The sequence below is a fragment of the Manacus candei genome, unplaced genomic scaffold (genome assembly GCF_025592945.1).
Source record: "Manacus candei isolate 608988 ecotype Guabito, Panama unplaced genomic scaffold, ASM2559294v1 h1tg000028l, whole genome shotgun sequence".
NCBI classification, from domain to species: Eukaryota; Metazoa; Chordata; class Aves; order Passeriformes; family Pipridae; genus Manacus; species Manacus candei.
Window position 1 is genome coordinate 15588887 of NW_026138076.1, and position 15033 is coordinate 15603919.

At 38.0% G+C, this 15033-nt stretch overlaps 1 protein-coding gene across 2 annotated transcripts in view; it reads right to left on the reverse strand.

Annotated features, from left to right (window-relative positions):
* Positions 1-15033, reverse strand: part of SNX25 (sorting nexin 25) — a 75594-nt gene that overhangs the window by 51786 nt on the left and 8775 nt on the right. For both annotated transcript variants that reach the window (XM_051789527.1, XM_051789528.1), the window contains exons 2-3: positions 11138-11222; positions 3636-3852 (exon numbers count right to left, since the gene is read on the reverse strand). In XM_051789527.1, the coding sequence (XP_051645487.1) occupies positions 3636-3852; positions 11138-11222 (302 nt within the window). The remainder of the gene's footprint in view (positions 1-3635; positions 3853-11137; positions 11223-15033) is intronic.

The following is a 15033-nucleotide window of genomic DNA, read 5'->3' on the forward strand; positions in this document are numbered from 1 at the left end:
TGAGAAGCAGTTCTGGATATTCCTGGTTTGTGGGTGGCAAATGGAATTATAAAAGAAAAACAAGACTTGTGGGAGGAGTTTAGTTGCTATCCAGGTAACTTGGATGTATCTACAGGATTAACCAAATTAAATCTAAGTGCTTAAACTCCCTTTGCATCAGTCTGCTCTTGATCAGTTTGTGGTGGCAGCACCTTTTATTTTAACTATCTTATCACAACACATACTGAAATCACAAAAAATTGAACTTATATATCCTGTACATGAGAAGGTATTCACATGGGCTGAGAAAATTATGAACTGAGTTCATAATTCTATGTATTACCCTGTCAGTAATACCTAGAAAACAAAAGGAATATTATCAAAACATGAATGATACAAACTTTAATCCCCAAACTGTTCATCATATTGATCACTCAAACAGTAATTTCCCCACAGCACTCTCCCCACTCATACTTTTCAAGAGTTTTGAGCTCTTAACTATGGGTTCTGAATCAGCCCTAGAAGCAGCCCCCAGGCACTAACATTGCTAAGTTTGGGCACACATATACATAAAAACACTTCAGAGTATCTCCCATCAGAGATTGCGTAGCAGTCAACTATCCAGAAGCAGCCCGCAATACCATGTATTCATATTTCTAGAAACCAATTTTTACTCTGTCTTTGGGTTCAGAGGTGCCCCAACTGTGGTTTAAAGACAGTTTACAACCAGAAAATGTAAGAAAAAAATAGTAGTAATAATAGTAGTAACGACGACAATAAGAATAATAAATCGACATCCCTGTGACCTCTTCTTTGAGGTTTGTTCAAAAAGCACTGCTTGTCAGGGGGTTCAAGAAGAGGCAAGGATTACCACCTTCACAACCCACTTGCCTACTGTACTGGTTTTGGCTGGGGTAATTTTCTTCACAATGGCTAGTATGGGGCTACATTTTAGATTTGTGTTGAAAACCATGATGATAATATACAGATGGTTTTGTTATTGCTAAGCAGTGCTTTGGACAGCATCAAGGCCCTTTTCTGCTTCTTGAATCATCCTGATGCTGGGGGGGCACAAAAAGTTGAGAGGAGACACAGCCAGGACAGCTGACCTCGACTGACCAAAGGGATATTCCATACCATATGACATCATGCTCAGTATATAAAGGTGGGGAAAGAAGAAGGAAGAGGGGGATGTTTGAAGTGATGATGTTTGTCTTTCCAAGTCACCGTTACATGTGATGAAGCCCTGCTCTCCCGGGGATGGTAGAACACCTGCCTGTCCATGGGAAGAGGTATATGAATTCCTTGTTTTGCTCTGGTTGCATGTGTGGCTTTTCCTTTACCTATTAAACTGTCTTTATCTCAACCATGCGTTTTCTCACTTTTACTTCTCCCATTCTCTCCCAAGGCCACTGGTGGGTGAGTGAGCAGTTTGCATGGGGCTTAGTTGCTGCCTGGGGTTAAACCACGACACCTACTTATTTCATGTAGGAAAATCTTACTTTGCCTATTCTGCACCCAGCACAGGATTTATTTTATCAAATATTAATTGTTCTGTAATAATACCTGAGGCAGTTATTCTTAGCCCACAATAAGCGTAAGGGAACTGCCTCTTCCTTTCACGTGGACAGCTTCACAGAAAGACTCTTACTTTGTGTTTGTACCTTGCTAAGTCCTTCTGACACGATTTCATCTAGAAGAATAGCTATCTCTTGCTTTCAACAAACATGCTACCAGAGAAAGATTACATTCCTGGCATCGCTCAGCAGCACAAATTTCATCTGTAGTGTGTGAGCACAATGTCACCTTTCTGCTGACTTTGCCACAGTACGCACAAAGCATTTAAACCCTCTCTCCATCTGCCAAGAAACAGTGAGCCCTGTGCAACTTCCATACAGCTCCCTGGACCACGTTTGGATAAGGAGCATGAGGATATTCTAGTGCTTCACAGCTTGTATCATGCAACATCGTGCTGCTGATCTATCAGGCACATTAAAACCAGATCTACCTCCCCGTGAATTCACAGCCTTCCTGTGAAAAACAGTCAATGGATCCAGTTCCAACCCCTACAAATTCAAGTGGGGTTGGTCTGGGGTTTTTTTGTTTGTTTAACCCACTATCACATTAATGCTTGACAGGATTTTTTTCACTACCATGTTAATGCACCCTGCCTTATTCAGCACTGACTAAGTGCCTTTACCACTCCCATGTGAAAAAGTTAACTGGAAAATAATCAAGAGAATTCATTTTAGCTCTATATAGTGACAATAACAATCCAACAAAGACCAGATGAAGTGGTCATAACTCTCAGTAGACAAGAAATCTCATCAATAATCAGCATTAATAATATTTAATAATTCTGCAATTCTAGATTCTACATCCCCAGCTTCAAACAGAAAAACATGTAGATTTAAAATAAAAAACCTTTAAAATCAACATTCTCATTCTTTAACTGTTCAAATCAAACTCTTCCCAAAAGCAAGTGCTTGACTGTGATAAAGGACAAGTGCAAGTGTAATACTTAAAAATCAAGGAGCACACTTAGGAGCTTTACCTGACCAAGAGATTTCTACCACATTCCAGAGTTAAAAGAAAGTAGTACCTGGAATTCAATGCAAGATTACTGCAAAGTAAATACACCTTTATTTCTTCTTTTCTTGAACACAACCACCCTTTAGTCTCTTTTCCATCTTTACTTTTTCTACACATTAGCTGACTGAGAGCTGAGGTCTACTACAAATATGTTAACCCTATCTTCTGCTCCAGAACAGAAAGAAGTGTCAATGCTAACCGACAGATTGGTCACTAACAGATTACCGTAGATCTTTTATCTCTGAAGGGATGTCAAAAAAAATGTGAATCTAACTGTAGGCAAAACTACTGCACAGAATAAATTACAGTCTAAATCTGAACGATCAAAGCATATTTCAATTTGGATAACTAAAATGATGTAAGCACAGACAGAAGCCCAAATTCCATGCACAATTAGACAAATTGTGCATTCAGATGTGGGAACTGCATAGGCTAAGAGTTCCCATTTGCAATTACAGTTTGGGTGCAATTCTAGTACTCAGTGGAGAGTTGACTTTTTCAAGTGGACAACATAGAGGAAATTCATGAAATTAGCAAGATAACCTACACAAAGAAAGAAAATACAGCCAACTATTTTTCCAGTAGAAAAATCTTGCTACTGCAGGACAGGCCACTTAGAAAAATCACAAGACTTTGCTTCCTGGGGCTAGAAGAAATGGAAAGCTGAATGGAATTAACCTTGGTGCTATTTTGGGAAAGGTGCAAATAACAATCTTCTTGTCTGTTGACTGCTTTGACAGCACCCCTTCTTTCCCTTGCAGGTTGACACTACTTTGCAGGAACTGCTCACACAGCCCACCTCCTACTGTGAGCAAAGGATTCAAGGATGAAACAGAAACAGCAGTGAAGCCAAATTCTGAGAAAAAGGAGCACAAGTGTTTCCTTGCACAGGTCTCACAGATATCCTGAAGCCTGCTTGATCTCTAAAACTGGTAATAAGCTTGGACTATTTTCTTTATCAGTTCTCTACAAAAGCGTTACACTCTTCATTACTTTGATATAGCACATCTGAAAGCAAAGAGAAAAGCAGAAAATTCCAGTGAAATGCAGAGTTTTGTTTTTACCTGGCATTGGCTCCTTTAAGGTCACAGAAGTGCGAGAGTAAAGCTTTCACTACATCATTGCAGACAACTTTAACTACATCAATGTGACTCAGCCTCTGTCGCAGCTGCTTGGCAATCTCCCAAAAGTCTTCAGATAGCAGCTGGTACAGCTGCCCTTCATCTCTGCTGAGTTGCCCATACCAGGACAGGATGTAATCTCTATAGCTGTAGTCAAACACTGAAAGGAGAAACAAAAGAATTAATAGCAAAAATTGCAAAATTAGAAGGCACACCCAGATAGGAAAAATATAATCCTCCACCTTTCTCCTCAAAAACTGGATGGGTAATAGGCTTCATATCTAATTTTGGGTTTTAAGTTCTTGCCAAAGAAAGTAAGGTTGGTGAGGTTACAGCAATCTGCACCTAACAGGTTACTGGAGGTCACTTTGCAAAGCAAAGCCTGTAAGTGGATTTGCTCAGACAGTCAGGTTACCAGCTACACACAAACCTCAGACTAATACCTGTCTCTCAACCGTGGCTTTATATATGGTTTTATGAACTATCATATAATCTGACTGTGGCTAAGCTGTTGCAGACTGAAACTAGCCTTCAACAGTCTCCAAGGTTGCAGTTAAAAGGGCAGGTGGTAAGATTCTTGGATTTCAAAAGACATATAACAACCCCAGAAAAGTACATTATAGGATCAGAAAAGCTAAAAGAGAACAAGTAGATTAGTGAGACTACATGAACTTCAAAACTGATGAAGCATTCCAAATCATATCTATAGGCAACCACCAAGATTACTGTAATTTCAAGTCCCATGGCAACACCATCTTCTACCATTATGACTTTTCTTTCAGACAACATTTGTGTGCCTATTTATCAGTTTTTACTGCTATTTCACACTAGCAGATGTCCCTGGAGGTATGAGAGGGAGCAGGACGTGTTCAGGGAGCACACATGAACTCTGTTTAGCAGTTACGACAAGATAAGGAAAAAGCTGGGGTTGTAAGAGTTAATTTGCATCTGCCAGAGGGATAATAAAAAAGGGGGAATAAAGGTGTATGCCTGATAATCTGAGCAGCTTCTTTACCAGATATCTTGATGTTTTCATGACTTTTTATATCAAAAGTACACCTCATCTGTCAATGTAAGCCTGCAGTACAAAGTAATCATATGACTCCACTATTTCTTACTTTCCACTTTGATAGAAGTTGTTTGTTTGGCAGTTTACTGAACTATTAAAATTTCCCTGGCACTGTGAAAGTGAACTATAAGCATACTAATAGGAGAACAACTTAAACTGAATACTTTTGCCTGCCTTTTCAGGTAAAACCAGCAAACCTCATCCAATATCACCTTATTAAACACATTTCAAAAGAAATGGCTAAAACTGGTAACAGTTTCCAGCCAAATGCTTCATAAATCAGCTTCCTCACACTTATAAAGAAAGCAGCCAAGTCACTTCAATGAGTATGTTGAAATATATAGTTAAAAGCCTTTTGCTAAGTCATTTCAAGGCTTTTTAATTAATAATTCAGAAAAAAATCCCCACAGTTCAATAAACAAATAAATAAAATGTTTGAAGCATTTATTCTTTTTCCTGATCTAGAAGAGAAAAAAATATGCAGAGCCATATTGCAGGATGGGAACTTTCAATATTGAAACATATCCCATTGCATTACTTTTCTAAAATAGAAGAAATCATATTTCATTGAAAACTCTCACCTGCAAATACTACAAAGTGATAAAAACAGTTATAAAAAGTAGTGGTCTCCTGATAAGCAAGGTGAGGAATAATCCATTGATACACCAAAGAGCAACTGGGAACAGCATTTTAAAAACTCAAGTTTTTTTCATTTATCTCAAATCTCCCATTGCAATACCCATTTTAGGTACCTAGTTTTCCACAGTGATCCCCATGTCCTTCTGCAGACATCTTTTTCTTATAGCTTAGTTACTCTCTTCTGTTGCAAGATCCTAAATGCCGTAGAAAGCTGACCACAGCACAAATTCTTCCTTTTCACCTACTCTGTAAGAGACCAGTAATTTCTCAAGCGCATTCAAAACACACTGCATTGTGGGATTTGTTATCATCATCACTGGCAATTAATGACTTTTTCAGATTTTCTTAGACACCCTCTCTACCTTTTGCAAAGTAGCAGATTTCTCCAGCATCTTTTGCCTAAGAAGACAAGCCATGCATGGAGAAGTGGCTCCTACAGATGTCTACTCAACAGAACTCTACAAAGCAAGAGTACAAGATACAAGAGCAAAACTCATATCCTGATCCCTTAGACTATATTATCTTTCAGAACACTATGTATTCCCAATAACTCTTAATTTATAACTCTGTTTCTAAGCAATTCCTCCCCAAAATGAACTCAGTTTCTAGCACAGTACATAATACACATTTTTTGATTCATTTTAGCTGCTCATGACTTCTGTCACATTCAATGGTACATCTCTGTACTCTAGGAAAGTACAACATTCAAACTAATTATCAGAGTACAACTCCTGCAACTTTACTACACCCCCAAGTGAAACACCTGAAGCAAGATCTATTATGGTGGGAAGACTCCTGCTCAAACAAAGCAAGGCGACACCACTTTAAACCATATTTTTCTGCACCTATCTTTTATAACCCTCTTCCTTTACATGCTTTCTATAGTTTCCTTGTCACTTCTGAGCCTTCCTGCATCACAACAGTGCTGTTCTCTACAAAACTCAGGGTTCTTTAGAGCCCAGAATATATGTCCAAATAAGTGGTGAGACAACTTTAGGACTTTGTTTAAATAAATCAATAATATTTTAAAAAGACACCAGCCACAGACACTAACGGCAGTCTGTTTAAGACTAAGACACTGCCTCATCCATATGTATCATCCTGGCCATGGTGCACAGTTGCTGCTTTAGTTTCACGCCCATTGATGCAGCTGGTGCCTTTTTCAGCACTCTAAAGAAATACAGAAAACAAATGTAGGCATTTTATGGAGAGCAGCTTGCTTCCTTCAGAGGAGAAATCTGCTCATGCATCTATTATCATTATTTTTATACAGCACGTTCTCTAAAACATAGAAAACAACTGGTCAGAAGACAAGGAAGGAATGAAAAAGAGAAGCAGAACAAATTCAGGACAATACCTTACTATGACTAACTCATCCACTACAAACATAAAACAAATTTCTTCTGATAACCATTAAATGCAGTGACCACCATGAGTCTGGTGCAAAACTGTAGAAACTTCTACTGGGTCTTCTAAACTAGTTCCTGAGTTGTTATGATGTGATTAAAAGTCATTCCCACGTGAATTTGAAGTTAAGCCTCTTCAATCGATCTTTTAAATACTGTGAACTAAAAGTGTTGGGAGTAGAGAGCCAGAAGCTTGTGTGGAGGTTTAGTGAGCACTCCCATCTAGATCCTTCCTTCATTCCTACTCCCACACAGGTCCTACAGTAACTGCTATCCCTTCTACCATATTCATTCATTCAGAGGTTCAGTGGCAGCACAAGATTTACCTGGTCAGACCAGCTTCAAATCTGCAAAACTTCACACTAGACAGTTTTTATGCTGCTAAGATTCATTACCCAACTTTATTAAAAATAACATAAAAATCTGAAGAACAAGGATTAAATACCTACTCTTTTTCCCAAAGCAATATTAAAAAACAGAGCATAAATATTCTCCCTACTCAAATGCAAACACAGACTTCAAAGTTTCAACAAGAAGTAAATATCCTTTCCTGAAAGCACTGGAGAGGCCAGAACAATTAATTTATAGTCAGATCCAAAGCTCTCCTGTGACTGTGTGAACAACAGAAGAGAAGGTATAGCTACAAAACTGGATTCTAGAGCAGCAAGCATTGCAATCTGTAAAAGTAAAATGCAAGGTTAATATGGGACACTGCCCCAGTCACTAGCAATAGTAATTTAAAGATTTCAGTTCTCTTGTTAAAGTTTGTGTTTGGAAAACCACTAGTATTTCTTGGTTTACTTGCATTTTATGACATTATTCAAACCCTATGAAAATGCCACGTTAACAGTGTAAATGTTATCATTGTGTATAGGTAGATGGGCCCTGTGCAAAAGCAATCATACCCTGACAGTCCATTCCACATTCTTTATTTTTATTACAATTTCCTTGATATTTGTGTCTTTAATAATTTTTACGAATGTGAAAGGTAAAAAAATGAAATTTTCCAAATAGATAAAAATAGAGAAAAGTGTTAAAAAGATCTAGGAAATATATAAAATAAAAAAAATCAGACAAGCTCATGTCCAAATAGTTTTCCACATGTACCCTTTGTGAAGAGTTCTTAGCTTTCAGTGTTTGAATCCCAGTGCAGAGAGAACAAATTCAAATTGTCTTGCTGATATTTTGGACCTAAAAAAATAATTTTTTGAAAGCTGTGAGGAAAAAAAGCCCAGATGTTCACATAAAGAGTGGCAGAAGCTACTTCAAATTTTTATCTAAATGCCAACATTGGGAAATGAGATAGTCTAGGAAAAATCTTCTTCTGTAAAGGGAAGTACTGCCTTACATCCCTAAGAGAGTACTTCTAAGGGGTCAACACAGACAGGCAAGATCTGATCCTTAGGAACAATCTAATTAAATTCCCAAAATATTTCCAATGAGGTCACCTCAAGACAGGGTTGAAAGACAATAACCCGCTATGAAAGGAGAGATGGTTCTCTGGCATGAAATATTTTAAGAGCTAAGAAACACAGGGGAATTTTCACAGCAGAACATTTTCACCAGTGGAGTTCTGTTGGGATCTGTGCTTTGGCCTGTCCTGTTTTACTTACACATAAATGACCCAGTAAAGCAGCTAAGTGATATGAAGACCAATTTTCTCAGTACAACTAAAACAGTAGAGACAAAGACTGACTGTGAAGAATAACAAAGACCACAAGATGTGGAACAATAAAAATGGAGGGTGAAGTTCAGTTCCCAGGAGACCCACTACACTCAAGGCAGACAAATCCACCGACAGCTACAGCCTTAGCCCAAACAGTATGCTGTGCAACAGCAGCACAAGTCTCACTGGGCACAGTCTCTCTTGGGAGATGTTATTACCACACTACCACATGAGATGGGCTGAAAACAGGAAGTGACCAGAGAAACAACAGGTAGCGTTAAATGGCTAAAAGTGTTTGTAGACATGGGTTATCTTTCATTTTTGTAAGATAAATGAAGGGCAAACAAACAAGAATCAAATCAATCTATCAAGAGAAAGCATGAAAAATTTCGGACAACAGTATTTCAGTGTTAGTCACTCAAGTATCACCAGCTGAAAAAGGCATTCAGGGTTGACAACTAAAAGGCCTTTTCATTTTGCCATATTCAACAAGGAAAATCTCTTCATAACATTACACTTGTTCTGATTTTGAGCACTTAGATTTCATAAAACACACCACACAGTAGCAGGGCTAATTCACAGCTTTCCCTCATCTAGTATAGTTAGTAACTAACAGTGAACCCCAGGCAAACCTAATTACACAATGGCGAAAAACAGAGGAAGAAGTCAGAATTAACCAAAGGGTTGTCTCTCTTCATACCCAGCAACAGCAAACAGATGATGCTGGCTCTTCCAAAAAAGTTATCCATGCATCTCTAATGGGCATACCTAAAGAAAAGTAAAACCTGATTCAAAAGGAAAAAAAAAGAGCAAAACCTCATTGACTGTGGTAATCTGACAACACCTACTCTAAACCTGAAGTGGCAGTAGGAGTCTGAACTGTTCCCCAAGATTAAAACCTCATGAGAACTGAAAGTCTCCTAGCTAAATGAATGAGGCATTTTGAAGCATTCTGTTGAACAGCATGTTACCTCAAGACAGTAAAAGTTATCCAAAATTCCTAGGATTTATAAATACTTTAATCCTGATCTGTGCAAGACTGAAAACAGAAGAGCAGATGGTATTTTTTATATCACTGGTAATAAAGTTTTACTTAACCATGAACTTGTTTAAAAAACAAACAAACAAAAAAAAACCATTCACATCGAGACAACTACAAATTTCAAAACTGTCACAGGGCAAGAAGTCCCATCTATTTTCAAACAGACTGATCATTTACTCTAATAAAAAATTAAAGTATTGCTTTTGGGATTCATTCAGTATCTCAAGTTGACTCAGTCACCTTCCAAACCCAAAATGCTTAAGTCTTTGTATGGCAGAGCAAAAAGGACAGTCTCATCTTTGTCAAACTGCATAACAGAGAAGTTGGCTTCATCACCTAGGCCTGGAAGAAATACAACGAAACCTGACAAGTTTGCTCTCCAAAATTCAGAATGGGACTGGAGGGTAAAAGCTAGTTTGAAAAAAAAAATAGCAGAAAGGTAAGTGAGCTGTCACAACAGAAGGTACTCAACCCTGAAAAGTGAATCATTTACACATTAGTAACTTTCAGCCTTACTGAGTAGGGATGGCCTCACACAACCAACTGAATGATCTGTGGGATAAACACCTTAGATGAAGACAGCTCCCATATTTTAACAGACATGAGTTACTCCTACATGCAAGTAACTGCAGGGAAGTGTAATATAACTGTCTTTCCCTCTATATTCCACAATACCTGTTGTCTGTCTCCAAATAACCCCACAACTTCCAATTCTGTGATTACGTCAAGGTTTCATTTCAAATTCTGAGGCAGGTTATCCAAAATGTAAAGTACACATGTGAAAGAATACTGCAAATAACTTGTCTGTGCTTGTTTCATTACATATTTCTAAACATGTAATGTTTAGACGCTACTATCTTTTTCACATGATCAGAAATCCTCTAGTCTGATTCCAGATGAAAATGTTTCCTAAAAATAAATTATAATTATGTTATAATAGTTCACCTCCAAAAAAACATGACATGGGTAGGTAAAGTGTTCTAATTTTAGCCACCTATCCTGCGAACAGTTATTCATAAAAATAACTTGAAAAACATAACACATCCCAGGTCTTCATAAGACAACTAACCTGTTTAAAGCAATGATAATTTTCAAATATACTGTCAAAGATAAGAAAAAGTGCTGTTAAGAAATGTTAAAGGAAAAAGTATTCAAAATTAGATAAAATATTTACAAAAGGCTGATAGACTGTATCAGCCAAAAATCCAAATGTTCATTATAAATTCACTTTTTTATGGCAAGAATTGCACTAAACAGGAAGACTATGTAAGAGTTTACAGGATTTATCAGTTCAGCAAAACCCAATCAAGAATATTTTAGATGTAACCCCGTTGTTTTGTGCACAAATATTAAGGACTGTATTTTAACATATTTCTGTTAAAAAAACAACAAAAAAACCCCAACCACTAGAATCATGAGATATCAACTGAATTGCAAAAACATCATCATATTACTTACTACAGTGGACCTCTTGGGAAGACTAAGACCTTGCACTTTGTGTATTATATCACAGAGGAAACCAGGGTCATATTCTAAAATCCTGGAATACTGTGCAGTTATGGTTTGCTAAGATGACAAGAGATATTCAGACTCCAATGCACCTTTCACCAAGGTAAGACTCACCTTCTTTCAGTGCTTTATCCATATTGTGAGAAATAACCACTCTCCTTGATTGGATTGAATCATGGGAGCTTCCAGACCAATTACTCTGAAATTCAAACATAACACTCATCACAAGAGAAAGGAATAAACCAAAAATTTCAGAAGGAATAAAACTGGAATTCAAGGCAATAGTACTGTATCATTTGGTCTTTATACAAACATTGTCACTCCACACAGTTAACACAGAGGAGTGTCAATTATCTCTGAGATTATTATACATAGTTCATTAAGCCCATATTAACACTCACTGTTGTGTACAACTTGCCAAATTATCTTAATAAGGTTTTTTTTGGTAGAAGGAAGCTGTATTTAGTTGCAATTCAATGTACTGACAATAGGACATGCATGTAACAGAACAACTGCAACTCCTCCATTCAGTATTTTCACAGCAAATATAACATATTCATAGCCTACTGTGACAATAGACTTCATCTAGCCTCATAAACTACTTTTAAACCAAAGAGAAGCCTTCAGATCTCCCACACTAATTTTGGTTCACATCCTTTTGGGTTTCTTCCTTCAAAGATACTTTCAGCTGCTGCATTTTAAGCTGCTGTCCTACACAAGCATCTGTCTGTATTGGAGTACTCACTCTTACGGTGTCCAAACAGGTGGGCAGATGGAGAAGCATTTTTCAGAGTGTAGACAAAGAGAGTGATTCATGCTGTATTTACATAGAAAGGAGTGTAATTCAGAACAAATAGAAATGGCCCCTGCTGTTGCCCAGCTTACTTTGCTCCCCTTGTCGGGAGCCCAGATTTTCTTTGGTAAGGAGATAACACTTCAGAAGCATCTCCATCTCTCCAACATTCACCAAACAGAGAATAAGAAAGCAGTATAAACTTGAAGTAAAAGCACGGTTTAATGTTCTTAAAGGTAATACACCATTATTTTAGCCAATTTGTAGGCTAATTCTCAGTGTATTTTGGTAAATATGTTTTTCTCCACTGCAGAACAAAGCTCATCTAATGGGATCCAAATAAAGGAGTCTCAGCACTACTTTTAATGGCAAAACAAAGCTTTTCAGACTCACTCACATTTGACACACAGCATTATGATGGATCCTTTCCAGGCCTTGAGTGTCCTCCTTCTGCCCACAGTTGATTTGTTCCAGCTTTTGAGTGAGTGCAGCAATACTCCCTAGACTTCTTCCAGTCACCATTCTGAGACTATAACTGCGGTCTTTCACCTGATTTCTTCCCTCCTTGGCAACACTATCAGCACACTTGCCTCCATTTGCAGTCCCTCCTTACTACCAAAACTATAGTTAAAGAGGGGTAAGAACAGAGTATTTAGTGAACCATGACAAATTTGCAAGCCCTTTTTTACCTGAATACAACTCTGGTAAAAGCTGAAGCCATATCCATCTAAACAGCTGCAGAAAGTATTTTTGCTCTTTGTAAGAACACCTAACAGTATTTGTAAGGCTCCAAGACATAACCTCTAGCTGCTAATGTTGTCACACTTCCTCAACACAAAGTTGTGTTAATGCCAGTCACACAATTACTTCAGGATTTTTCTGCTTTATTTGCAGCAGGAAATCACATGATTCATAACCACTCCAATTTAAAAAGAGAAGAGACAGACTCACGGAGACATTAACCACCCCAAATAAACTAGGGGAGCGGGAAGGGATTCAGAAAGCCCAATTAACCAAACTCAGGTTTTTCTGTGAAGAAAGAGCTCCCAAACATGAGGCCACAATTCTCACCGAAGTTCTGTGCTCAACACACTCCATCTTCCTTAGCACTCACGCTAGCTTCGGTATCCCACGAACCAAATCCTTCTGCTAAAATGCATCACACCTGCATAGAGGTCGGTCACCTCAAACAGCTAACTTAGGCATCAACAGTTCTCCTTTGTAAATATGTTGCAGGGAGTGGTTTTTTTACAGCCTAAAGCATCAGTAAGTGCTCCGATGAAGCACTTGTCAATTTACTCCTTTCAAAACTAGTTTAAATACAAGCTAAAAAAAAAAAGCCCTTCAGAGGGGATCTGGGGATCTATGGTTGCAAGCAGCTTACTCCACATCCCTACACTATGATCCAATCTACACATTTCCGCAAAGCAGGAACTGATCATTCTATGCTTCAAACTTGAACACTCATTCTGAGGACAAGGCAGACTACTACTGCCTCAGCAAAATGCTGCCTCTTAAACTCACATCTCAGCTTGCAAAAACACATTCCATTGAGTGTCCTCTATGGTTCATATGTTTGACTTCTAAAAGGCATGGACTATTCATTTAAAAAGAGCTGTTCAAGACATGATCAAAGAGAATGTAAAAGGTAAAAAGTGAATACCACAACTAGCAGTGGTGACTTTGCCGCTGCACGAATGTAATTACTGAAGGGCAAAGGAAGATGCATATCGGACTTTCTGAGAACTTCCCATATGTATTGCATATAGTCATGAACTGCTGAAGAGAAAAGCACAGAACAATAAAAAAACCCTTTGTTTAAAACAAGGTTTCAACTTCATTAAAAAATAAATTTTCAAGAAAAAAGAAGAATATTCAAATACATTGGAGTGATCATAGAATTGTTTAGGTTGGAAAAGACCTGTAAGATCATCGAGTCCAACCATTAACCTATGATATTGGTTGGGTTAGTTCAGGCTTAAGAAAAAAAAAAAACAGTTCAGGGAGACCTTACCACTGACTCCAATTGCTGAATGAGAGGGTACAGAGATGAGAGAGCCAGAGTCTTCTGGCAGATGCACAGGACATTAGGAAACATTGCAACACAGGAAATTCCCATCACAAGGCAAAACTATTTTAATCATGAGGCTTGTCAAGTATCAGAATGGGTGTGCTGAGGCTGTAGAGTCTCCATCTCTCCATTCTTCTCAACAGGAGAAAATCCTGAGCAACATTACCCAATTGGACTCGCTCTAAGCAGGAGGGTGGACTAGGTGCCCTCCAGACATTCCTCCCAACCTGAACATATCATGATCCCTGATGGCCCTTTAGAGAATCGTAAATTCAATTTCATGACTGATAATGCATCAGATCTTAAGCTGCCTTGTCTAAAAACAGCTTATCAAACTCATTTTTCCTTCCCATTTTACAAACTTGTATTTAGCAAAACCAAGTCTCAAGTCTTGTTAGTTTAGATTTGGTTTCAAAAAGTTCTGTTTCTGTGGCAATAATAATGATGAATTAATTAAATAAGCAGGCATCCCTGAGTTAGATAATATGTATGGCAACAAACACCTTAAAACAACAGTAACAACCTGGTAACACAGATAATCAATATCCGTGATAACAGAAGGATTCCAGAAAATTCATAGTCCAAACTCAGCTCTAACAGCTGAGAAAATGAAAAACTCAACAGATTTCACTGGAAGACTTTCTTCCCACCCCTGCCTCAAGTCTGATGGAGGGCATATGCAGAGAACAGGTTCAGCTAGAAAACCTAGATGAGAACGTTTTCACATTTCTCTTCACGTCACTCATCTAAAGGAAAATGGTGCTAGATTTCATGAAGTAATTGGCATAACCCTGACTGAGCCAAAAATGTTTGTAAATGGATTTAATACAGTCAAAGCTCTAGCTTAGATGCTCTTTTACACTGATTAAAACCTGGCATGTTCCTCTAAGTTCTGCCTTGCATTATCACAGCCTCCAAAAATTAAAAAAAATATATTTTATTTTTTTTTTTAAATTTGGGCTCTACTCTGTAGACTTCATTGTTGAAGACTGGCAAAAACTTGGCTGAAACTTAAACAACATTTAACAAAAGGCTTGCAGGAATAGGGGTGGAGCACATTTGGTACATGCTAAGAATGAGGTTGCTAACATACATGGAGGCCTATTTCCTGGAGCAGCGCAAGTTTCTTTGACTTTGTTTACAGGC